The sequence below is a fragment of the Podarcis vaucheri genome (assembly GCF_965113315.1).
Source record: "Podarcis vaucheri genome assembly, chromosome: 2".
In the NCBI taxonomy this organism is placed as follows: Eukaryota; Metazoa; Chordata; class Lepidosauria; order Squamata; family Lacertidae; genus Podarcis; species Podarcis vaucheri.
In genome coordinates this window covers 107,889,632-107,914,989 of record NC_138760.1, presented here as the reverse complement: position 1 = coordinate 107,914,989, position 25,358 = coordinate 107,889,632, and the positions used below count along the sequence as shown (strand labels likewise).

General features: G+C 41.8%; 1 protein-coding gene across 5 annotated transcripts in view; it reads left to right on the top strand.

The window, feature by feature from the left end:
• The window catches only part of PTPRG (protein tyrosine phosphatase receptor type G), a 560,158-nt gene that overhangs the window by 385,779 nt on the left and 149,021 nt on the right, over positions 1-25,358 (top strand). For all 5 annotated transcript variants that reach the window (XM_082209226.1, XM_082209223.1, XM_082209222.1 and 2 more), the window contains exon 6: positions 23,154-23,220. In XM_082209226.1, the coding sequence (XP_082065352.1) occupies positions 23,154-23,220 (67 nt within the window). The remainder of the gene's footprint in view (positions 1-23,153; positions 23,221-25,358) is intronic.

The window sequence follows — 25,358 nt, the reverse complement described above, 5'->3', positions numbered from 1 at the left end:
ATTTAACAACAAGACTTGACCTGAATACAGAATCTATAAACAGGCTTACGCAAGAAAATTCTGCCACACGTCAAATTGCGGAGGAAGCCAGAACTATTGCTGGAGAGACCCAAGAAAAATTAGAACCGATTGCCAGGAAGGTCTATGACCACGACGCAACTCTGGCATTGTGGGAACTACAAAGAAAAGAAAGGAATTTGAAATTACGATCAATTCCAGAGGACGAAGGAGATAATCTTACGGACTTCTTAACGCAAGAGTTTGCTGACGCCTGGGAAGATCTAGAGGAAGACGAATTTAAAATCACAACAGCATTTAGACTGGGCAAAAGACAGAACAGAAAGGCACCGAGAGACTGTTTGATTACCTTGAGATCGAAGGAGGAAAGAGACAAAATTTTAAGACTGCATTTTGAAAAAGCCTTACAAATTGGGAACTCACCGATACAGATCTTTAAAGATATTCCTAAACACATTCTGGACTTGAGAGCTTCTTATAAGGATTTGGTTTACCTGCTGAAGAAGAACACCATTCTCTTCAGGTGGGAATTTCCACAGGGATTGTCTTTTGATTACAGGGGGAAGAAGGTGAAAATAAAGACGATACAGGACAAAGACAGGTTCCTGCAAAGAAATCAAGAAGACTTACAGAAAGGAACTGTAGACCCAACTGCTGAGCAAAAGAGTGTAATAGACATCTTGAACCTCTCGTTTGGACAGAACCTTCCACCACCAACAGAAGAGGAACAACAATTGGGAGCTGTTGGAGGAATACCAGAAAAATAACAAGATGGCCCTGCAATTCCTTAGTTGGAATTGTAATGGGATGAACATGCCTTTGAAGAGACGACAAGTATTCCATATTTTGTACAGAGAACAACTGGACTTGATTTGCTTACAGGAAACTCATATAACTAGAGCTCACAGGAGACTGCTTATAAATAAAAGATTGGGACAAGAATTTATTTCGTCGGACAAAGTGAAAAAAAGAGGAGTTGTGATTTATGTAAAAGAGAAGTGGGCCCCAAAAATGATGTTCAAGGATGAACAAGGAAGATATTTAGCGGTGGAGATACAGGTACAAGGAGAAAAATTTTTGATAATTGGGATCTATGCACCAAATGAAGGTAAAGCAGAATTCTTCAAAAAACTTCATGAAACCTTGATGGATTATTTGGAATATAATATGATAATCATGGGAGATATGAATGGTGTAGTTTCTACAAACATGGACAAGACACAAAGACTGACACTTACTAAAGAAGGGAGACTCCCGAAGACCTTCTTTGAAATGACTGAAAATATGGACTTAATAGACATCTGGAGAACAAGGAACCCTCTTGAAAGAGAGGGAACCTTTTTCTCCCAAGCAAAGATGACCTGGACCAGAATCGACCAAATATGGGTTACTAGTGGAATGGCTCCGAAGATTAAGAAGGTAGAAATCTGCCCAAAAACCTGCTCCGACCATAACACCGTGAAGATGGAAATGAAATTTACAACAACTGGTCAGTTTAGATGGAGAATGAATGACACCCTGTTTCGAGATGGAGAGATCCACAAGAAGGCCCAAAAAACTCTAAAGGACTATTTTGAAATTAATCTAAAGGGCGATGTGGAAAAAAGAGTGATCTGGGACGCAAGTAAAGCTGTGATGCGAGGATTTTTGATTCAACAAAATTCAATAAAGAAGAGAAAGCAGAATGAGAAAAAGGAAAAAAATTTGGAAAAGATAAAAGAAGGAGAGAAAAAATTAAGATTAAAACCAAAGTCCCAGGAGATTTTGAGGGAGATTAAGTTATATCAAACACAATATATGGAATTGATGAACCAAGAGATAGAGTGGAAAATAAAGCAAATGAAACAAAAGACATTTGAGTCGGCAGACAAATGTGGTAAACTTTTGGCATGGCAACTAAAGAAAAGACAGAAATTAAATACAGTTACAAGTTTAGAAGTGGATGGAAAGACTATATCTAAACCCAACGAGATAAGAAATTGTTTTGTGAGCTATTTTAAAAAACTTTATTCTCAAGGACTACAAAATGAAGAGGACATAGATAAATTCCTCAATAAATTTGGATTACAGAAAATCTCTCATCAAAGCAAGATGGATCTAAACCAGAGAATTACAGAACAAGAGATAGAGGGTGCCATTCAGGACATGCAATTGGGCAAATCTCCAGGGCCAGACGGACTGACTTCCAGATATTACAAATCTTTAAAGGAATGGCTGATACAACCGTTAAAGGACGTCTGTAACGAGATCTTAGAGGGAAAAAGGGCACCCGAATCGTGGAAAGAAGCATATATTTCACTCATACCAAAGACAGAGACTGAAAAGACTCAACTGAAGAACTACCGCCCAATTTCGTTACTCAATGTGGATTACAAAATTTTTGCAGACATTTTAGCAAAAAGATTTAAAAGAGTACTGATGGAGAAGATTCACAGAGACCAAGCAGGCTTTCTCCCAAAGAGACACCTCTCAGACAATGTTAGGAATATAATAGACATTTTGGAAAAGTTAGAGGTGAACATAAATACTAAAGTAGTTTTGATATTTGTGGATGCGGAGAAAGCCTTTGACAATATTTCTTGGAGTTTTATGAAAAAGAATCTTCATGGGATGGGGGTAGGACAAGGATTTGAGAATGGTATGGGTGCAATATATACCGAACAAAAAGCTAAGTTGATTGTAAATAATGTAATAACTGAGGAACTTAAGATAGAAAAAGGAACACGACAGGGGTGCCCAATTTCTCCATTGCTTTTTATTTCGGTCCTGGAGGTGTTGCTGAACATGATTAGAGAGGACCAGCAAGTTAAAGGTGTAAAGGTCGGAGCCAAACATTATAAGTTAAGAGCGTTTGCAGATGACCTGGTATTGACCTTGCAAGAGCCAAACATTAGTACAAAAAGAGTGTTGGAAATAATCCAACAATTTGGACAGGTAGCTGGATTTAAATTGAATAAACAAAAAACTAAAGTCTTAGGGAAAAACCTAACAGACATGGAGAAGAATAAGTTTCAAGAAGAGACAGGTTTGATGGTGGTTAAGAAGGTGAAATATCTAGGGGTCAATTTAACATCTAAAAACTTGAATTTGTATAAGGACAACTATGAAAAATGTTGGTCAGAAATTAAAAAAGATCTAGAAATATGGTCAAATTTGAGATTGTCAATGTTAGGCCGAATTGCAGTGATTAAGATGAATGTATTGCCTAGAATGTTATTCTTATTTCAAACTTTGCAGATTATTGACAAGATGGACTGTTTCAAGAGGTGGCAGAAAGACATTGCGAAATTTGTCTGGCAGGGCAAAAAGCCCAGAATAAAATATAAAATACTAACAGATGCAAAAGAAAGAGGGGGATTTGCCCTGCCGGACTTAAAATTGTACTATGAAGCAGCAGCATTCTGCTGGCTGAAAGAATGGATGCTCCTCGAGAATACAGACATCTTGGACTTAGAAGGTTTCAATAATGCATTTGGTTGGCATGCATATCTATGGTATGACAAAATTAAAGTGCATAGTGCCTTTAAAAATCATATTGTTAGGAAAGCGCTGTTTAATGTTTGGATGAGATATAAAGATCTGTTGGAAAACAAAACCCCTAGATGGTTGTCACCTTTAGAGGCTAAGGCACACAAGAAAGTCAATATGGAGGTCGGATGGCCAAAGTATTGTGAGATTTTAGAACAGGATGGAGAGAAATTGAAATTAAAGAGCCATGAAAAACTAAAACCCAAAGTACAAGATTGGCTCCACTATTATCAAATAATGGAGGTTTTTAAACAAGACAGGAAAATTGGCTTCCAGGTGGAAAAATCAAAACTTGAGACAGAATTGTTAGAACCCAATACTAAAAATTTGTCAAGAATGTATAACCTGCTGTTGAAATGGAATACACAAGATGAAACAGTTAAATCAGCTATGATTAAGTGGGCACAGGACATTGGTCATAATATTATGCTTGCTGACTGGGAAAGGTTGTGGAACACCGGTATTAAATTTACGGCATGTAATGCCTTAAAGGAAAACGTGATGAAAATGATCTATAGGTGGTACATGACCCCAGTTAAGCTAGCAAAAATTTACCATTTGCCTGATAACAAATGTTGGAAATGTAAGGAAACTGAAGGTACTTTTTATCATCTTTGGTGGACATGCCCGAAGATTAAGACTTTCTGGGAAATGATATATAATGAAATGAAAAAGGTATTTAAATATACCTTCCTTAAGAAACCAGAGGCCTTTCTCTTGGGCATTGTCGGCCAATTGGTGCCAAAGAAGGATAGAACTTTTTTCATGTATGCAACAACAGCAGCAAGAATACTGATCGCAAAGTATTGGAAGACACAAGACCTACCCACCTTGGAAGAATGGCAGATGAAAGTGATTGACTATATGACATTGGCGGAAATGACGAGCAGAATTCGTGACCAGGGAAAGGAGACTGCGGAAGAAGACTGGAAGAAATTTAAGATCTACCTTAAGGACTATTATAAACTTGATGAATCTTAGAATGTCGAGATTTTACAGAGAGAAAGGGTTGCAGTAATATAAGATTAGATTAAGAAAGGACTACGATGAATTAGGACGGGAAAAATATTTACAAGTTGCTATAAAAATTTGGACATGAGGATGCAGAAAGGGGAGGTATGGGGAAGTCCGAGGAAAGAAGTTTATGAAAGGACATTATGAAATTATACTTGTTTGTTTGTCTTTTTTATGTTTGTTTGTTATAAAAACTTTTGTAAAACCAATAAAAATTTTATATAAAAAAAAAAGAGAACAGAAATCGTGCTCTGGTCGTACGGCGCAGCGGCAGCAGGAGGCCCCATTAGCTAAAGTGGTGCTTCAGGTTAAGAACAGTTTCAGGCTAAGAACGGACCTCCAGAATGAGTACTTAACCTGAGGTACCACTGTATGCTGTTACCGTAAAGTTAACATATTTTATTGGTGGTTGCTAAATCGCTGACATTTCTGCATCTCTCCTCTTTCTCTCTCATACGCTTGATCACAGTTCCGTGTCTAGGCTAATCTTGTTAGCTATGCACTTCCTGTACATCTAGAACAAATTAAACATTAGGTTAGCAGTTATTTATTTAATTTTACCTTCTTTTTAGTACTGAGCTTCTGCCAATTTATTGCCCGTGATCTGGCTAAGCAAACAATTGCCTTCTGCTACTCCACATTTCTACAAAAATTTAGCACAGCTCAAATAATGCTTTCATTTTAAATAATACTCCATCACCACACTAAAAGGTTAGGTTTAGGCAGGCCTAACCCCAAACTGGCTTAGACTGAATGTGATCAACATTGTGGCTCATTTTGTAATCCTCCCAAAAGAGTCTGTTGCCTGGCCAGGATTCGTTTTATGGGTAAAAAGACTTGTCAGGCTCAGCTGTAAAACTGCTTACCCTCCAGTCACGTTCTTATGTAGTGCCCAATCCAAATTCATTTTATGTCTGATCAGGCAATAGAAAAAAGAGTTACGTTCACTATCTTCCAATAATCTTGGAGATGATACATCGCAGTCGTATAGGTAGCTGGAAATTTGGACACAACCTGGAGCTCACACTCTATTTATTTCCTTGAATCTATGCATATTTCTTACTATATGTGACCAGTTCTTGTTTGCTTCATGCAGGGGATGTGGTAGGGGAGCCCAGAGGGTGAGAAGGAGGGTGGAAGTGGGTTAAGGGTTGTGGGGGAGCAAAGCTGTAAGGCTCAAAAGAAAACACTTCTTCATGCAATGTATAGGTAAGCTATGAAATTCATTCTCACAAGAGGCTGTAGAGTCCATAAACCTAAGTGCCTTTAAATTGAGGATAAGGCTGTCAATAGCCACAAACCGTGCTGGCTATGCTCTGAATACCAGTGGCTGGCAACTGTAGGAGGGAAGAGTGCTCTTGTGCTGAGGTCCTGCTTGCATGCTTCTTAAAGGCACCTGGCTGGCCAATTTGAGACCAGGTTGCCGCCCTTGTTCCAGCACACTCTCTTTGTCTGCGCACTGCCTTGCCAGAGTGGTACATGTCCTGGTTATCTGCTGCTTGGACTACTGCAACGTGCGCTACACAGGGCTGCCTTTGAGGGTGACTCAGAATCTACCAACTAATCCAGAATGTGGCAGCTAGACTGGTGACTAAGAGTAGCTGCTGGGACCATATAACACCGGTCCCGAAAGACCTACATTGGCTCTCAGTACGTTTCCGAGCACAATTCAAAGTGTTGGTGCTGACCTTTAAAGCCCTAAATGGCCTCGGCCCAGTATACCTGAAGGAGCGTTTCCACCCCCATTGTTCAGCCCGGACACTGAGGTCCAGCACTGAGGGCCTTCTGGTGGTTCCCTCACTGTGAGAAGTTGCAAATAGGTAGCCGTGTTGGTCTGCCATAGTCAAAATAAAAAAATTCCTTCCAGTAGCACCTTAAAGACCAACTAAGTTAGTTCTTGGTATGAGCTTTCGTGTTTCAGTGTATCTGAAGAAGTGTGCATGCACACGAAAGCTCATACCAAGAACTAACTTAGTTGGTCTTTAAGGTGCTACTGGAAGGAATTTTTTTATTCTCACTGTGAGAAGTGAGGTTATGGGAAACCAGGCAGAGGGCCTTCTCAGTAGTGGCAGCCACCCTGTGGAATGCCCTCCCAAGGAGATAAATAACTATACAACGTTTAGAAGACATCTAAGGGTAGTCCTGTACAGTATAGGGAAGTTTTTAATGTGGTGGGGAACGGGTGCTTCACTTGCTTGGCTCTGGCCCCAGCCACTGTTTGCATGTGGCCCCCAAGAGGTTACTGTCAACGAAATATGGTCCTCATCAGAAGAAAGCCCCATCCCTGTTCATGGCCGATAGCCTTGCACCTTTTTACCAAGGGCATCAAGTTGTCTACCTAGCAGCATGTAAGGCAATTGTCCTGTGGCCCCCTTGAAAATAGCAGCATCACTCTATCCCCCTTGCCAACTCAAACTTCACTGCTTTTAGTAATCTAATGATTTATTTGGCTTCCCTTGTGTTTATCTTTTTTAATGCACACAGTTAGCATTACTGCAAAGCTTAAGTATCTGTAAGGATCAAGGAATTAATCTCTTAATCCCTTCGTGATGCAAAGATCCCAAAAAGCAATATAAAGTGGGGAGGGGGTTAGGCTGTGGTTGTTAATGTGCTATAAATTCAAGATGAACTCCCTCCAGAATAGCTCCACTCTTGCCTAAACATTATGCAGATATGTTTGGTTCTGTTCTAAACCAGTTCCCCTACCCCTGCTCACCTGCATTTTTCCTCTTGGTTTTGAATCCAAGATCATTATTGAAACATTGTTCTGGAAGGGGATGTTGCTTTCAGGGCCTCAGAGAACAGCAGTTGGGGAATATATAATAGCTAACTTTGCAAACTTTGAGCAGGCAACTTCCTGAGAAATTTTCTGAATCCTGACAACTCGGTTGCTGCTAACAGGTGTGTAGAGAGAGACTGTAGTGGGAATGGCACGGAGTACCATAAATACCGGCGTTTTACAATTGTTTGTTAAATACCATGGCCCTCTTAAGAGTGACTTGGATTGAATTAAGTGGTTCTCAAACAGATCAACTCATTCTGAAATGGAGATGTGCTTTAGATAAATGAGTGTCATGACTGCTTGCATGCTTCTTTGTGCTGTTTTAGAAAACAAGTGGGTTTCCGGCACTTTTCATTCACTCATCTTTAAATGCCCTTTGCTGGGACAATTATTTCCCTATTTGTTTTTAAATACAAAATGCAGAACTCACTAGAAATGCCTGTGAGAAAGATGGAACAAATTGTTAGGTAACTTAAAGCAAGAACACTTGAACAGCTTGACCTGTAGGCCTTTCCTTTGTATGTAACATTGCACCAGCAGAGGACAAGTATTTTCAATACACAGGAGAGACAACAACCGTACATTTGCACTGCAGTAGGATGTGAAGATCTTGTAAAGCAGCTGTGGTGAATTTGTAGAGGATGCCATCTGAATTGATATATAAAAATGGAACCCTCTGGATTATTTTTTTCTGAATTCTTTCTGAGTGTTTTGTGAGGGGCATTCCAATGCACACTGGTTTTTGCATCTCAAGTAGATTAAACTATTAAAGTGCTTTGTTGCCCTAGCTCATCCATTTCTGAAAAAAACTATTTAGCAATTTGGAAAGTAATGGGGAAGTGCATTGAAAAGTATGGGAAGAATGAATGACTGATGGAAAGCTGTGTTAACACTCCACAAGCAAATCAGAAAGAATGCTCATTAATGTATAATAGCCCCATAAATGTGTGTGTGTGTGTGTGTGTGTGTGTGTGTGTTTGAATCTATATTTTAAGAACCAACAGAGAGCATCTTGCTTGAAGTCCTCCAAATACTGGGAACCAGCACTGAAAATACATTGGACGGCTCTTTGAGACCTTTGTTTCCATTTCAGCCACATTGAACAGGTCATTTTGCCTAAAAGTTGAACAGATTCTTTAGCCTAAAAGTTAACTGGGGGGATGCCTCACGTTTTGTTTTGCCTGGCCAGGAGGTGTGTCACTATTTAGGACTTTTTAATAATCCAGATTCCCTCATGAAAGCAGCAGGCTGTCTTTTTCACCCCTCTCTGAAGATAACTTCTACTTCACCCTCCAAAGAATCTCAATGAAGCAGTGGTGGGCTCCTAATTGGACCCACCAGGCTATTTCCCCCAAGCCATGCCCACCTGCCCTAAACATGACATCATATCTGGCATCCAGTTTGGGGCAGGTAAAGCTGTGGCACCTGGTTCCTTTGCTTGTGTGCTTTGACTTTAGACCCCCACAAGGAAAGGAAATGGAATTTGCAGGCACCCCCAGTCAGCTGACGTTTCCCTTTGCCTTGTGAGCTTGCCCTGCCTTCTCCACCCTCAACCTTCCCATGTTGAGTGGGAAGTTCTTAAAGTGCATGTGACTGAACACACTTACAAGCCTTCCTACAACTGGAAACCCTGTTCAATTGGGCTCCCTGATTGTGGATACATTGTAAGTGCATTTAACTGAACATGCTTACACACAATCACAAACATCCTCAGACGTTCCTGCTTGATATGGGAAAGTGTGTGGCGGAGTTTAGAACTAGCATATGTCTCCTACATGGGGCGTCCACATGTAATCTTTGGACAAGCGGGTTTTTGGGGTATTTTAATGCAGCTGTAACAGGCTATCAGAATACCAATTTTATCAGCAGCATTCAACAAGCATATTTCATTTTATGATATGGAGGCCACAATCTGCTCCCCCCGCCCGCCCCCCCGCTGCACACACTTTATATATCACAGAAATGTACCTGCTGTGCTCTGCAAATTGTTGTTCTTATTACGCGGTTTTTCGAATTGCAAAAATATGCTTCCTTTCCGAGGTGTAGATGCAAGAGCCCATTTTCAGCCTTAACATCAAACTTTGCCTTTTCAAATGTTCAGACAAAGAACTGCAATTTGTCCCCACCCCCACCCCCCGCTCCCCTGAAACGTTTTCCTTTTCCTTCCTCATTTTGAGAGAAATAGTTCTTCTCATACTTGGTCTTTCTCTTCGTTAAATTAGACAGGTTGCGGTGACACTAAAGCACGGATCCATGTGACTCCACCCCCACCCCACCCCTCCAAGTATTGAGAGCTCCATGTATCGCTGATGGCAGTTTTTATAAAATAGGCTTCATCCTGATAAAATGTTACCCCCTGGTGTGCAATTTTTCCAGCTGAACTGCTGGTGGTATTGAGAGATGTGGCACACTGCTGCTTAAATAAGTAGACTGCATGCTGTAAGCAGGGGGAGGGAGCCATATTCTTTTCTCGAAGGAAAGCAAGCAAGCACAGAAAACCAGAATTGCTCTGAATAAACTTTCAGCTTCCCCTCCTCTCCCCCTCCCCCCTGTGCTTAGCTGCAAGGAACACGTTCTATCAGTCAAATCTGGGATTGATCATTCCACCACTGTGGTGTTTCATTGCCCCAGTTCAAACTATCGTAAGATATGAAGTCATGGAGCAGCACCAAGTGCTCCTAACTTCACCCACTCACCCCATCACATGCTGGCATCAAGAATTGGCTTGACTGGGAATCTGTTGAGGGCCCACACCCTAGCAGGGCACCCACTGGCAAGCTCAGCCCCAAGCAGTGGTGGTGGTGAGAAGGAAGAGCAGGAGATGCTACTGCCTGAGTGCCGTTTGGCTCTCCACCTAGCATACAAGCCAGCAGTAGCAATGATGAGACAGACAAGGAAAAGTAGGTGCAGCTGGTGATTATGGCAGTGAGGAGCTAGGTTCCTTGAGGCGGTAGCGGCATAGAGCGTGAGTCTTGGAGCTGGCAATACACGCCGGTAGAAAAAGGCTTGCAAAGCAGGTGTTCCAGAATGGCCTCTGGACTTTTCAGCAGTCTCAGCGTTTGTAGCTGGAGTCAATCCTCCCAGACCAGGTGCGAAAAGGCCTGCAGGATATTTAAGATCACCTACAGGTTTGGGTTTGAACACAACTCTGAACGATAGTTCATCAAAAGCAGAAGGGAGTGTTGGTGCCCTGAGGCTCGCCCATGTAAATTTTTGGGGGTAGAAAGAGGTTAGGTTTAAAAGAATAAAAGGAAAAAGGAATAACTCAAACATATGAACCCCCACCTAAACTCAGGACAGCAGAAGCTGTACCATCTGATGCTCCAATTGTGCATTTTGGCTCTGAGTCTGGGAAGAGGGAGTGACCACCTGCCACAGTGGAATGTTCTTCTGATGATATTCCATGAGAAGCTGTGAAATGCCGTGATTCATTCCACACATGCTTGAGGGCTGTCAGAGAACTTGATGTGCGTAAGGCCTCTCTAAATTATATTAAATGAGCTCAGTGGCTTTTAAAACCATTTTAGCATAACCTGCAAAATAATTGCAACCTTCTCTTTGGCATTGCTAGTTAATATCTCACGTTAAATACTTTTCCTAATGCTGTGATGGTGAATTAAGTTAATACATCACAGCAAAAGCTCTCACTCAGGATGATGTATTATTTGAAGTGGAATTAGCTGGAAGGATCGATGCATACCCATTATTCTATTTAACATAATCATTGGAAGACCCATTAGGTTTTTCTCCTACCTTTGCAAACACAGAAGAACAGTCCATAAAACAGGGAGGACATTTGAATGAAAATTCCTGTGAAACTATGGGAGCCTGGGACTTCTCAACCTTTCTCTCTCTCATCCTTGATTGTATTCTTTGCTGAGAGCAGGATTATTAATACCTAAATGTTGAAGAAGCACATTTGATGCCTTGCGGCATTCGCTTTTGAGGCACTGAACCTGAAACATGTTACTATGGGACTGGGTTAACTCACCTCAATATGTTGATGTTTTGTATTGTTTGAAAGCCAAGGTCATGGCAGTATTTGCTGAAAACAGATTGTGGTTCAAAGTCCAGTGGTGCCTCTCCCTTCCTTCCCCTCCCTTTCTTCTCCATCTTTCTTCAAAACAAGTCATAGCCATCTAGTTGTTGCAGCCATTGCTTTGCCCTCAGGAAACACCAGGGAGAAAACTTGCTGGTTCTCTATCTGTCATGGTTACATGTCATTGGAACTGAGTTTCCATATTCAGGTTTAGAAGTAGTCAAGGGTAGGTGATAGAATTGTTAACTAGAAAGTGCCCTTTTAAAAAAATATTCTTGATGCTGTATAAGAGAAATAATATTCTCTGTAATTTTGTAAATGAATATTGACCTGTGACAAGAGTTTTTTTTGTTTTGTTTTTTAAAGAGGGTCTCTGGCATTAAAATCTCAGCTAGCGCACTTTTAACTGGCCATTTCCCTCCAGGGTAAGGGTGGTTAAAAGGGGTTATATAATTTATTTCTGTATGTTTCATTGGTATGTTACATTTATAGCCTTCCTTTGCCTCCTAAAGGCACCTTTCATGATCCCCTCCCCTTTTTATGTTCACAATGACCCTGTGAGGTAAATAGGTAAAAGGGTAAATGATCCCTGGACGGTTAAGTCCAGTCAAAGGCGACTATGGGGCGCAGCGCTCATCTCGCTTTCAGGCTGACAGCTTTCCGGGTCATGTGGCCAGCATGACTAAACCGCTTCTGATTTACTTCACACCGTGAAGGAAGCCAGAGCTGATGGAAATGACATTTACCTTCCCGCTGCAGCTGTACCTATTTATCTCCTTGCACTGGTGTGCTTTCGAACTGCTAGGTTGGCAGGAGCTGGGACAGAGCAACGGGAGCTCACCCTGTCGCACGGATTCGGACTGCTGACTTTCTGATCAACAAGCCCAAGAGGCTCAGTGGTTTAGACCACAATGCCACCCGCATCCCACCCTGAGACAGAGACAGGGAGAGAGTGACTGCAATGCAGTATTCTCCAGCATGCTTTGCTCAGTATGAGAGAATATGGAACAGGAATGTATTTTCTCAGCAGCACGAAAGCAATGCAAAGTAGAAGAGCATACGCTCCATGCACTCCAGTCAGCTCCATAACACAACCTTCCCCAACCAGGTGCCTGCCACAAGTTCTGAACTATGTGGCCACCTGTCATGGTTGCTTTAGTTGAGATTCTTGCATTGCAGGGGGTTGGACTCTACAGTTCTAAAATGCTATGATAACTCCCTGCAGCCCCTAGCAGCACATCCATGCTGGCTGAGGTGGATGGGAACTGTAGTCTATAAGACATGTGGCAGGCACTATGGCTGGGGAACTTTGCTACAGCAGAAGCTCTTAAATTGTAGTTCACGAGTTCTGTTCAGGTGACTCATGAGAAGGTTGCAAAACAATCAAGAATATGTGTACGTGGACCTGCCCTTGAGACCATTTTGATCAGGGCTGGGTTATCAGGCTAACAATTTTCATAAGTTTGTGCTGGCTTCGGTGATCATGTCATTGTGGAAGGGCAGTGGTGGGAGTTGTTTTTTATTTTAAAAATATTCTTATTTAATCCCAAAGCACATCCGTTGCATTGGTAAGGCAAAAAGGTTATTAAAATATGAGTCATGTATGTGCTTTGAATTGTAGAGCAACAATAAAAAAGTTTATTAAGTGGTCTGCCAAGACCTCCAGTAATTTTCAAGTGTTCCATGGGAAAAATAGTTTGAGAACTGCTGCTGTGTAATGGTACTGGAGAAAAAGTCCCGCTTTGCCATTACCTACCCCCTGGTAATATACAGCTCCTATTTTGTCCTGTTTTTCCTTAAAGCAGAAGTGTTTTCATATTTTTTTTCATTTACAAAAAGATAGCTTAATCAAAGAAATACATTATCAAATATTTATAATACTGATAAATTCAAGAGTTTAAGAACAAGGATACAAGGATACGTATTAAATGACGTAATCTGGGTAGGCTTACTGAAACAAAACACTTTTTTAACAGGCATCAAAAACAGTACAATGAAGGTTCCTCCTGATACTAATCATTATGAGTGTGAGTTGCCATTCTGCAAACCTCACTTTTTTGCAGGGTTAACATCGTACCAACGCAAAATGGCGATAATTAAAAGCCAAAGGCCTGATTTAAAAGGAATGATTCTCTCCCCCCCCCCACCTTTGATCACCTTTTTTTCCTTCTTACTCCCATTCAAATACTGACAATGCCAGGGCTTAGAAGGAAAGAGGTTACATAGGATTTGGAATTTGTAAACCTTTGGTATCCAAGACTCATCCACACTTCTGCTTGTCCTGAGCTTAGAAAGCACGAGTCCGAGGGGTTTTCTGTTCGTCCCATGCTTTCTAAGCACAAGTCTCAGCAGTTTTGCCGTTGTCCTGTTGCTTTCCCCTGGAAAACTCGCTCTTTAGTGCCAAATTAGAGCAAATTGCAATGTGCAGACGGGTGTATTATCGACAAGTGGTGTAATAGGGTGTGGTGCTGGCTTTGACTGGTGAACGTGCGCAATGCTGTGGAGTGATGCATGGAGAAACAAACAAACAAACAAAGATATTTTCAGAGCAGATTGGTTTCTTTTCTTTTCTTTTCTTTTGTCGTCTGGACGAATCTAGACCCCCTGTAGCTCATGTATCTTTTTGGCTTGGTTATTTAACTTAACATGCTGCTATTACTTTCCACCTCTCGCACATCATGACTATATATATATATGAGAGAGACTGTTTTTGCCTGGTTCCTAAAGATAATGTAATGATGGTACCAGGCAAGCCTCCCTGGGGAGAGCATTCCATAAGCAGGGAGCCACCACATTCTCATGTTGCAGGTATAGTGCACATGTATAGTGTAAAATGCACACGAACTCTCAGGCTGCAGTCCTAACCTCCCTTTATCTGGGAGTGAGCCCCATTGAATTCAGTAGAACTAACTTCTGAGTGGCTAGGATTGCAATGTGGCACATATCCTGCCATTTCTGTGAAACCTCCAATGAGGTTAATTCTGATCTGCTGATAACATGTTTAGACAGGGCAGCTAGTTTTCTAGGATATTTATATCCCCGAACAACAAACTTTGCTTTTTAAATGGATGCAGGCTTGTCTGTTGGAGAATGAATGAATACAGCAAGGGGAGAAGGACCTTCAGTACAATGTGGTTGGGGAAGAGGTCCTTAGGCAGCGATAAGAGTCTTTATGCAAGAAGGGTATTGAAAGTATATATGTACCTTGTTTTCACTGGGGAAACACTGAAGCGTATGGAATACCAGTGGTTTTGACCTGAATTAGCAGTGTGAAAAGCACTTGTAAAGTACTTTAATACTGAAGTTAATGTTGGAGTAAATTACTTCTGTTAGACTGTGTGTGTAAATGTGCTCCCTTTTACAACCATCCTGTTTGCTGTAGATAAGTTGACCTTTATTAAGCCTTAACCACTCTTACTCATATAAACTGTAGAGAGGTAATTCAATTATGTGTTGGTAGATATGGAAGGAGAACTGACAAGTTATATTTTGAGCTGTTAATATATTACAAGTGGAGTTTGATATGGCAGTCCTCTGGATGGGGTCGATAATGTTTAAGAATGAGGGCCACACAGTCTTACAGAACTTCTCCCCAAAGAGATTCATCTGACACCTGCCCTTACGACCTTTTTGGGGGCACATAGTATAGTCCTCTTCTTTCCCCTCTCAAGTTTTTAGGTACAACTTTATTTTTTCTCTGCTTCTTTTTTGATAGTGCATTGGTTTATTTTGCTTGTATTTGCATTTTATTTTTTGTATTCATATAAACAGTCTTGGGAATATGATTGAAGGTAAAAAAATACTTATAAATCAGAGGTGGGGAACTTTCCTTTCAGCCCAAGGGCTGTGTTCCCTCATGGGCAACATTCCAGGACACACATGAGAGTGGCTTTTGCCAGGTCAGAGGAAGAAAGATGGTGGGGAAATGGACATCAGTTTCTTTTACATTTGTACAGTAAGCGACCTTCCAGCAGAGAATTCACACATACACGGATCTCTCCATCCACACAAGCAAAAGGCAATTCAAGGATGCATTCTAGTCTGGGAAAAGCTTTTGAGAAGGGCACAGAGCAGGGTTGGTGGGGGTGTGGCCTAAGGTGGATTGTGGCCTTAGGGAGAGTCCTGATCATTGGAAAAAGAGAAAGGCCTGGAAGGTCCGCCAAGCACACTGCGAATCAATCAACCAATACCTATAAATCAATTGTAGTTCAGCTCCTGCCGTGCTGGATAATCTAAGAGTCTAGTACAGGTATTGCTGTACTACAAGTACCACAATCCCTGGCCATGGGTCGTGTTGCTGGGACTGATGGGAGATGTAGTTCAGCAACATCTGGAGGCCCCAATGTTCCTCACATCTGGTCTTCTATATGAGGAGCGTATCCTGTAGGGTACTGAAAAATTGAGGCTAGCATCAAAGGAGTGACTATTTTGGCTCCAAGACTTTGCATCCAATTTGTTCATGCATTAATTGAATCTCCATTTTCCATAGCTCACTGTTTCATGTCGCAATCCTCGCTGTGAATCTGGAACAGAAACCTTCTGTGGCCAAAGGTCTAGAGTCTTCATTGTGAATGTAGCTCTTAAGATGTGGCTTCACATCCCTGTTGTGCTATAATATTCCTGCTATAATATTCCTAGATGGCCAGCTAGGCAAGTTGTGACTTCTTCTCAGTCCCATCTATTGTGACTCTAAATCACAGAGCTGAACTCCTTGGAGGAAAGGTGAAGTGCAGCCTTAAATGAACAAGCAAATAAATATATTGGGTATGTTTTAAATTGCTTCCACAGGAAAATATTAAGTAAGCCCAGGGTTCTCGAAGGATAGTCACTGAGTATTAGTGCTATGATACTGCAGAAGCAGCTGGCTTCATCCAATTCCTGGCATGCCAGTTGTCTTGGCTGTTATACTTAGCAGATGGGTAAGACTTGAAAGATTGAAGATTATTGGTTTCCACGTCAAGGGCCAAATGTTGCATAGGGAGTAAATTATAATTCACTTCTGAGAAGAAAGGCTTAAGTAAAAGCATTACAGAATTGTAGCCATTCATTTTCTGGTGCAGAATGCACGCCATTTCAGATTTCGATAGACTAGGTGACAGCGAATTACTTGCCTCTTTTGAAATGCTTTGTAATGCAGTACCGGAGGCCATTTAATGAGATTGAAAGCAATTGCTTCAGATTAATGGCTCTGAAAGCAGCCAGAATCTTTTGGGTGGGAATGGGAGAGAAGTATGTATCTCATGTCCAACCAGCGAAGAACCTAGTTTGTCATAGGCTCTCGCCATCCTTTTTTTCAGCTGGAACTCAGTTCCGGCACCTCACCTCAGAGAGCCAGTGTGTTGTAGTGGTTAAGAGCGGTGTACCCCTGATCTGGGGAACTGGGTTCGCTTCCCCGCTCCTCCACACGCAGCTGCTGGCTGATTCTGTATAAGGCAGCTTCCTATGTTGGTGTGAGGTGGAGAGTGGGACCATGCTCCCTGGCTTTGCCCACCTCCGTTGCATCCCCCTCCATTGTGTCCCTCTTGCCACATTGTAATGTACTGAGTGAATTTCTATTGTTTCCCAATAAACGCAACACAAAACACTAATACAGTGGTACCTCAGGTTAAGTACTTAATTCGTTCCAGAGGTCCGTACTTAACCTGAAACTGTTCTTAACCACTTTAGCTAATGGGGCCTCCCGCTGCTGCCGCCGCGCCGCCGGAGCACGATTTCTGTTCTCATCCTGAGGCAAAGTTCTTAACCCGAGGTACTACTTCTGGGTTAGTAGAGTCTGTAACCTGAAGCGTATGTAACCTGAGGTACCACTGTAACTTCTGAAGCGGAGACCCTGCTCTATGCCTGGAGGCTCCCTGTGTGACGTGGGACCTTGAGCCCTAATGAGCAATGTGGCAACAGGGCCCCTCACTCTTGAGAACTGCAATGGGCCTTTTGCCAGAAGAAGAAGAGGAGGAGGAGGAGGAGGAGGAGGAAGAAGAAGAAGAAGAAGAAGAAGAAGAAGAAGAAGAGGAGGAGTTTGGATTTGATATCCCGCCTTTCACTCCCCTTCAGGAGTCTCAAAGCGGCTAACATTCTCCTTTCCCTTCCTCCCCCACAACAAACACTCTGTGAGGTGAGTGGGGCTGAGAGACTTCAAAGAAGTGTGACTGGCCCAAGGTCACCCAGCAGCTGCATGTGGAGGAGCAGAGATGCGAACCCGGTTCCCCAGATTACAAGACTACCGCTCTTAACCACTACACCACACTGGCTCCCAGAATGCCACTGTGCTAGCACTACCTTTGAAGGCTCTTGTTGCAGTTTTGGAGTTCCTTTTCCTACATCATCTGGAAGGCTGTAACATTTCTCCCTTTCCTTGCAGAGCATTTCACCAACAGAAAGGCTGGGTGAGGAGTCATCTCTTACTTCCTGAGTCCTACTCCTTGCCTCTCTTAAATCGCCCAGTTTCCAAGACTGCTACTGGCTTTACTCCAAAGCAAGAGATCTGGGTGTGTGTTTTTTAGGCCCATGCATCCTCAGTCACTCGCAGCTGACTCCTTCTCTTCCAGCTGGCATGGGAAGAAACTCAAGATCTGTTTTGCAGCTCTTAAGATTGCTTCCCTTTCCAAAACCGAGTTATTGAAAGAAGCAGCTCACATGTAACTCTTCTTTCTCCCCCTCCATTCTCAAAAAGACAGAACATGCTCTTTTGAATGTTATGTTACTTGGTAGAACACCGCGTTTTGGTAGACCAGAGTCACTGGTGCTTCCTGCCAGAACCAGGACATTCATTTGCACCTCCTTTACAGTGGTAAGGAGCATACAGGGACAGGCGTTCTCCATTCTGGCACTCAGTGTTGGCATATGAGCACCAGGCCCACTAACTAATGGCTTTTCATCATCAGGAAAAACCCTGACCTTTCCATGAAGCTTTCCTGCGCTTGCTTTGAATGGCTGTGTTGTTTTTAAACTATGGCATGTTTAGCACTCGAGCGAAAAAGGCCTGTGATTCTAATCCCAGTGGGGCAGCCATTGAATTGGAGCTATCCTTCCTGCCCCGTGATTGCGGCGCCTCAAATGAAACCCAAGTGTGCTGTGTCCTGCGATCCATGTCAAATGCACGTTGCGATAATCTTACCCTACCTTTTGAGTTCCCCAAAGCATCTCTCCCAAATTATGCGTCGTGACCTCCGTTGCAATGTATTATAATGTGGCCAGTTAAGCTCATAATAAGGTACGGCAGTTGTGAGTTGTAAATTGTGTGCTGTTTGTAGTCAGCACATTAAACGCTAGCCGCTCACTCTGCCTACGACAGTGTGTTCATTGGGGAACAGAAATAGCACAGGAGAAGTGATAAACAAAGAGATTTTACTGGTTTGATTTACCTTTGTACCATTTACCCTAAGGTGAGAAAGTCCTATTAGCATTGGAAATAGCACAATAGTACACTGAAACTGCAAGGCTGTGCTTATTTTTTCCCACTGTACTGAGCGTGGTAGTTCCTTCCTTGTCTCCATCAAGGAGGATTACAGGCACTGTTCAATTATAAATGATACATGCAATGTTCTGCCCAGTCTTTCCTGAGAATCTTTTTCTTTTCTTTTCGAATGCTAAAAGCTGTGCTCTTGTGGATAGCTGGATGGTTGCAGTTCCACCTTTGAGCAGATTTGCTGAGCAAGGAGTAACGCTCAGAGTATGAATGATCTTTTTATGTGCGATGGCTACTGCATATGTCAAATGTGCAGTTGGCTCCTTGTAGTGATCAGTGAATATGAAACAAGTAATGGATCAAGAAGAAGAAAAGCTTTGTGTTATAATAGTTTTTTAATGTATTCTTTATTGAACCGGGGGGGGGGGGGGAATCCCAGCTGCCTTCTCCACACAAGTTCTCTCAGAACTGGAGATGGATGGATCAGTCTGTTTCCAGTCTGTGTCAGTTTTCCACATGTGTTTATTCATAAGTCTGTTCTGCATTAATTTTCAAAACTTTTCAAAAAGTGAGTACAGTACAAAAATTAGTATTTAAAGATGCATCCTTAAATGTGTATTTTATCACGAAATGCATAATTAAATACCTATCGTATTGTTATTATATTTATTTATAGCCCACCTTTTCTTCAAACTGGGACTCAAGGCGGCTAACAGATAAAAATACAAACCACAGATAAAATACAGAAAAACTAAAAACTTATAGCAGATCATCATTAAAAAGTAATTAAACCCAAATAGAATTAAAACAATATAAAAATAAATCGAAAACGAAAGCAACAAATTCATCACAGCACCATATAAAGCCCTTTCCAGTCAGTTCCCAAAGGCCTGTTGAAAATAAAACGGTCTTCTGTCTGCAGAAGAACAACAAGGAGGACAACTTAAAAATGTGGACCAAACAAAATTATTTTCTACCCATACCTAGAGCTATGATGGTTTACTGGCTGTTATGGCATTGCAGTTAAAAGCAAAAGCACTAAATGTGACAACTGATGCAGGCAAAACTGGCTTCTGCAGTATTTCCTGGGTACGAGGAATCATAATGTGTGTGCACCAGCATTCTGCAAAAAGCCTCCTGCTATCTAGTGCAGCTGTAATCATGGAACTCACTCACAGTGTGATTCTATATCAACTGTTAAGATGTTGGTCCTGCACCCAAAAGGCAAGCCTACCTCTTACTTTCAGTAGATTTATTTGCAACTCACTCAGCTGTGGTTATTCATTTTTCTCTGACTTCATTCCCATGCCTTTTCTTTTGTATAGGTCTGGCACACATCAGAAGTGCGAAAAACACTTTTTGGAGGCAGGAAAGTGAGTGTGAGAGCCACAGAAAGTCACTAGGCTAGTTGCGAGCTGTGCCCGAGACTAGCTCTAATTCCCTTTTCTGCCACCTGCCATGGACATAATGAGGAAGAATCAGTAAAATCAGTGGAATCCTTGAACATCCAGTATGTTACAGGCCACCCGCAATCTCTACTGAGCAATGTCAAGATTCCAGGGTGTTCCAGGCATTCACCCAGGGCTTGTGTTTCCTTTGGAATGAAGCACAACAGAGACTATGGTGTCTTTATTATAAATTGTTTTATTTACACTTTTATACAGCCTGAGTCTACATGGAGGGATTTCCAGCATGCACATCTCAATGAGATTCTTTGCTTCTCTCTTAGGAACAGTAGGCTTAGGTCTGCAAACAGAGAAACCAGCCATGCTCCTGTCCCTTTGTTGCAGCCTGCTGCAGCCAGCCTACATGACTTCTGCCCGCCTTCTCCTCCTTCCCAGAAACCTTTGCCAAATGCAACTTCCCCTTCCGCTTACATCATCGTCCACTGTAATGCTGGCAACCTCCTGCTCTGTGCCCAGCAGGGACTTCTGCCTTATGGGTGGCCTCTATTGATGGGTTACCGACTGGCCATTTCAGCTTTGTTTCTTAATAGCTTAGTCCCAGCCAGATACATCAAGCTGGGCTGGTATGTTACTCTAAACTCAATCAAACCTTGATTAATCCGAACTTTTACTTATTCCATGAATTATGGGTGCCCCATAAACTGGCGCCTGGAAACATAACAAGTAGTTAGAGTACAAGTCCTTGTGGCTGAGCTACATATTACACATACAGTGGTACCTCGGGTTAAGTACTTAATTCGTTCCGGAGGTCTGTTCTTAACCTGAAACTGTTCTTAAACTGAAGCACCACTTTAGCTAATGGGGCCTCCTGCTGCCGCTGCACCGCCGGAGCCCGATTTCTGTTCTCATCTGAAGCAAAGTTCTTAACCCGAGGTACTATTTCTGGGTTAGCGGAGTCTGTAACCTGAAGCGTATGTAACCTGAGGTACCACTGTATTATGCACATCAAAATTTTTGGAACCAGGATATAACCATTGCCTCACCCACAATTGTCCATTATTTGGCTCTCCTTCAAGGCACATAACTTTTGTATGTTTCCAGGACCACTGAGTCAGACCTTTGGCTCATCTAGCTCATTGTTGAGCATACCAATTGGCAGCAGCTCTCCATGGTTTCAGGCAGGGAGTCTCTCCCGGAGATGCCAGGGATTGAACCAGGGACCTTCTGCATGTATGCAAAGCAGATGTTCTACGGCTGATCTACAGCCCCCCTCTTAACCTAGGTCTGGATTCCCTTAGGGAGAGGAACAACTTCAAGAGGGTACAAGTTATTGTGAGAAAGCAAAAGGGTGGATCATGGGTTCAAAACTCCTGCTCCTGGAGGCGCTTAGTTGCAGACACGTTTTTGCCCTATTTATTTGACCCACTGTGGCTAATACATTCTGTGGAAGGTCAGCTCAGGCTCCTCTGAACCCTTTCTGAAAGTAAAGTGAGTACAATTATTTCAATTTATCCAGTTTGCATTATCATAATTGTGTTAATTTTTATCCGGCTTGCATCAGTTTGTCATAATTGTGTTAATTTTTAATTAACCCACCAGTAGCCCTGAGTGCCTTCCCATAGTGTGTACATACAAGAAGTATCCCCCCCCCCAAGGAATCTCCTGTAGAATGCTAATGAGTCCGCGGAAGGAGGAGAGGAAAACAGGGTTTCTAAGTAAAAACCAGCTTTTCCCCATTGTGAGCACAATGTATCCACAAATCCCTTTGTCTACACGAGCAATCCCCTCAACTGAAATGAATGAGAATTCCTGTTTGTATGGGAACTTGCTTGGGGGTCATCCTATAGATTGGAGTTTGGCCTAGGGCACCTTTTCAATTTTGACCATTAACGCAGATACCCAAATCATTGGATTTCTTGACAGATGCATGTGCTAACGGTCATTTTTCACATGTACCTTCTGGGGGCATTTGGCAAACGTTGTAGTTGAAATGTGAAATAAGATGGTCTTATAGTTTGGATGCAAAGGTGTAGGAACCTTTTCTGTGAGGTTTACAGCACCATCGGCACAGGCCACAGACTGGTCGTTTACATTTGCAAGTGCAGAGCGATATATGTAAACCCTCTGCTACAAAAAACATAAGTAGAAATTGATTGTCTCTGAAATTGCCATGTTGCAGATGATTCTTAGACCTTTTTCTAGGCATTCATCTGCCCCAGTCAGATTATCCCCTCCACCCCACAGGGCCAGCAGACACCACCTGCCCTCTGAGAAGGAAGATGAGAATGAGGGAGGGAGGCAAAGACAACGTCAGGGCCTGCCCCAGTTGAACTGTCCCTTCTCTAACTCTACAAGGCTAGCTTGACTATTTATTTATTTGTTTTAGTAATTTAACCTTGTAAACGGTCTTGGGCACCTGGGCACAAAGGTGGCATATAAATGACATAATAAATGCCTTTTCAAAATCTGCAGAAGATGAAGTAAATAAAAGCTTTCCGTTCTATCAAGGACTAGTCCACCTCACTTGCAATTCAGAAGAACTTCGTCGTCTTCAGTTGACCTCCATGTTTTATGCCTTTGAGTCTCTTGCCTGGAAAAAAGTGGCTGCACTTTGATCACTTGATATTTCTATATTTATCTAAGACATTTTTATATGTGGCAGTGAAAGAAGCAAGTGTAGAGCTATCAACTATTCATTCCTCCCACCCCCTTCCCAGGTTATGATGATATTTCTAATGTGTTAATGCCTTCTGAAGACTTTCTTGTGATTTAGTCTCTGTCACCTATTTTATTATATTATAAATCTTAAGTGCTCATTGTTTGGTGAAGACCTGTTTTAAATATAAAGACTAAGCAGCTTCCTAGATAGCATCTTTCCTCTCCTTTAGAAGATTAAATTGAGACTCTTCTTCTGCCTGATGCCAGAATAGATTTAACCAATCATGTATTATTTACATGTAGGTCAATCAGAGGGACAATCCCGCACTGGAGCCTATTATCCACGGGTTGAAGGGTGTCGTACATCATGGTAAGTAGCTGCTTAAATTTACCTTTTGCTGGGAAGAGTGGAAGGCCTGGAATATTGCCCTTAATGGAATGGGTCACCCTTTCAAAGGACATGTTGAGGTGTATATTTTTCATCCCCTGATGTTTAAGGGCACTGAAGCTATTATTTGGTTTGTATGAAGCCCAAAGTCATTTGTTACCTGGAAATAGGTTTGGACTGACATCCTTTTCTAAAAAAGTGTCTTTTTTTAGTTGGAACTTTGGAATATGTTTATCATAAATTGTTCTTTAAAACCAAGCCAATCAATAGATAGGTGTATTACTACTTTGGTTGTCGTTTTATTCTTGCAGCTAATTTTCTGTTTGCTTGGAAATTCATTCCCCCTCTAAAAGTTTTCTGTTTGTTTATAAATTGTTTGTCTTTCAAATTTAGGGAGATGATAATGAAACAGAAAATTAACTATCTGTGAAAATTAATTAAAGTTTGCAGCAAGAGAACGTCTTCTATCACTGACATAAATGTGATCGTTCAGCTATTCTGATGCACATAAACCTATTATCCTTGAATTTATAACGGGGTAGTGAAATAAATAAATCTTAAATTTTTGAAGAAGTTTTTATTGAGAAATTTTTCCGAAGCCTTATCACCAGTAATGCACCATTAGCAATTACAGAGAAGCGGTCTAATTTCAAAAGCAGCCATGTCAGATTTTTAATGTAATGATTTGTAAAAGTTTTAATAATCTCATTATAATTCACAAGGCATCTGCAGAAACAGAGTTAGGTACCCTAATAAATCTCTGTTCAGTCTATAAAACATCTTCACACCTTTTTCTAGGGGATTGTCTTTAGACATTAGCTAGAGCTGTGGAGCTTAACAAACATTTTTTTTCTCTTGACTGGAAACCTAAAACCAGTTGACAGTGTTAGATTAAAACAAATAGGATTCTGGATTAATTGCTCTGCTTTCAGAGTCATTTAATGTTGCAGCTGTGAATGCCAATAAATCTAGAGAAAGTGAAAAATAGGGGTTAAACAATAACACACCACGAAGTCCTTCATTTAAGGAATTTTCCATACGCTTGTTGCCATTTATAAATTGTAGTCTTCAGCTGTGAAGTAAAAACTACACACTGAGATGAAAACCATGTTGTTTTCTGCAGAAATAGATGTTATTATCTAGTTCCCACTGGGCAACAGAAGACTCTGGCGCACCAAAAAAAAAGAAAGAACGAAAGAGTGAATTGGGCTATTGTGGTGATTACGTAATTTGACACTGCAGTCAAACCTAGCATTTAAGTGACCCGGAATATTTTGTAGTCTTTCATCCTACCCGCTCTGTATTTCAAGGTCTCAACCCCCTCAAAGATGATTGAAACTATCCCATTCCATTTCCATCTGCTGCTGGAATACCTGCTGGCGCCTAATCATACTTGTATCTTGCAGGTATACTTCATCCCCTCAAAAATAGAATATTGTCTGGTACATAGCGATATCATTCCCTGGCATGCCTTTCCCTCCCCACATAATAATGATTTTTCAGTCCTGCACACCGCACAATCTAGGTGGGCAAGAGATGTATATGTTGCTTTCTTCTCAACAGGGGTTCACATTTCAAGTGGGGGAAATGAGCAGGTGTGTTGGGGGAAACCTGCCTCCTCATAAGAATCTGAAAATGAGAAAGAATTAAATTCTCAATTTCATCCACCATAACAGGGGTGTTGAAGGCTTTTGGGAGGGTGGAGGTATAAACAGGGCAGGATGCATCCTTGTTTGCTAACGCAAAAAATATTTGTTCCTTCACTTGGGTGATGGTGGAGCTCTGTGATACGGTGATCAGCTGTTGCTCAAACAAGTTCTATAATAAATGGATAAGCTTGCAGCTAAGGTGTTGGTTCGTTAGCTCAAAGCAGCATGGAAAATTCAGCTCCCCTTGCTGTGCCAGTCTCTTGCTTCTTGACCTTACTTCTCACCTTAGTTGGCAGGTTACCATTTTGTGGTGACAGTAGAAACCACAGCTGTCAAAAACTCCCTTCCCCAAACATCTTCAACTTTAAAGAACCTGTGACCCTCCAGTTGCTACATCTACCATCTTCCCTACCATTGAGCATTTTGACTGGTGCTGATGGGAGTTGGACTCTGAACTACATTTGGTGGGCC